The sequence below is a fragment of the Mus caroli genome, chromosome 8 (assembly GCF_900094665.2).
Source record: "Mus caroli chromosome 8, CAROLI_EIJ_v1.1, whole genome shotgun sequence".
Taxonomy (NCBI): Eukaryota; Metazoa; Chordata; class Mammalia; order Rodentia; family Muridae; genus Mus; species Mus caroli.
In genome coordinates this window covers 9,331,269-9,332,615 of record NC_034577.1, presented here as the reverse complement: position 1 = coordinate 9,332,615, position 1,347 = coordinate 9,331,269, and the positions used below count along the sequence as shown (strand labels likewise).

The following is a 1,347-nucleotide window of genomic DNA, read 5'->3' as shown; positions in this document are numbered from 1 at the left end:
CCAGATGGGGGAACCTCATAGCACAGTTCTAGCACCACAAATGCTAGCCAGGGAACGGCCAGAAGACTGAAGGATGGCAGGAAGGTGTGTGTGAGCCTGATGTTTGGGCTGCCATTGATGCAGACAGCCCTGGAGTCAAGTTCACACTCCCCACTGTGGGATGTACAGACCTGCTCGGCCTGCTGTATGCTTTACTTCACNGGTCAGGATGGGAAGGCACAGGTAAAAGCGTGCAAACCCAAGACACACTCTGCCCTCCTTCCCTACTGCTGACCTGGCAGGCTGGCCAGGGCCAGGGACCGTCATGAGTAGTCTGATGTAGAGACTGGCCCTGGGAAAAGCCTATGCCCTGGAAGGCTGGGCTTCACACTATATGGCTCTAATTCTATCACTTCTGGTAACAGGGAACTGGTCTGAATAATTAAGATGAAACACACCAAATTAAAGCAACAGAACTAAAAAAAAAAGGGGGAGAAGCAAAGACTACAAATGTTTCCCCTTCTGGTGTGCTGTGCTTTTAAAACCCAAACACACGCCTCAGACTCTCTAANCAGAGCCAACCTCTTCTTATGACATTTACAGGTTAACCCATGGCAACCCTCGGCACAGCCAGGGGCTTGGCTACTCGTTCTGGTGCCCCGTGGCGCAGCTCAGGACCTTAGAGTCTAATCATCAGCTCGGATCAGAGGGCAACTTGGGCCGCCTACCTGAGGCCGTGGCCGCCGTGGCGTCTGCTTTGTCTGGAACCAGCCTGATGCCATCAGACACGTCCACCTGGTGATCAGCCTCCTCCCTTGAGGCCCCATCATGCTGTGGTGACAGAGGATTGCTTCTAACGTGTTCCTTGCAGATGATGAAGCACCAGCAGTCGGACATGAGGCTGTGATGTCAAAGGAACATGAGGTCAAGTTGCAGATCGAAGGATTGCTGCTTCGGACAAGAACAAAGCCACTAGCTACAGTCTTTAGCATTGATTCTGAAACAGATGTAAGATGTGTGACCTTAAGCTTATTGTCTGAATTTCAACAGCTTGTAGCAGGCTAGCTTGGCATTCAGTTAAAAACACAACAACTTCCNCTTATAAATACTGAAATAGGGGTTTACAGGAAAAACTACTTACTTCTGGGTAAGAAGGGAAAGGGGGGGGATTAGAATTATCTCCTTGACATTTAGATTCTTNTTTCAAGGACACAAAAGTGCCTGTTCTCTGGCTTTCCGTGTTCGCCTCATTTTCAAAGCCTGGCCAGTGGCTCTTCAGATCACTCAAAACACTTTTAAATCCTCTAAGCAAAGCAAAGGCCCTCAGGTCCAGGACAAACATTACCTTGTTTCTTCCTCCGAGGGAGG

The 1,347-nt window shown here is 49.5% G+C and overlaps 1 protein-coding gene across 1 annotated transcript in view; it reads right to left on the bottom strand.

Annotated features, from left to right (window-relative positions):
* Mcf2l (MCF.2 cell line derived transforming sequence like) overlaps positions 1-1,347 on the bottom strand; it is a 148,768-nt gene that overhangs the window by 140,491 nt on the left and 6,930 nt on the right. Inside the window, exon 2 of the mRNA XM_029480661.1 lies at positions 708-880. Within this exon, the coding sequence (XP_029336521.1) occupies positions 708-876 (169 nt within the window). The 5' untranslated portion in view covers positions 877-880. The remainder of the gene's footprint in view (positions 1-707; positions 881-1,347) is intronic.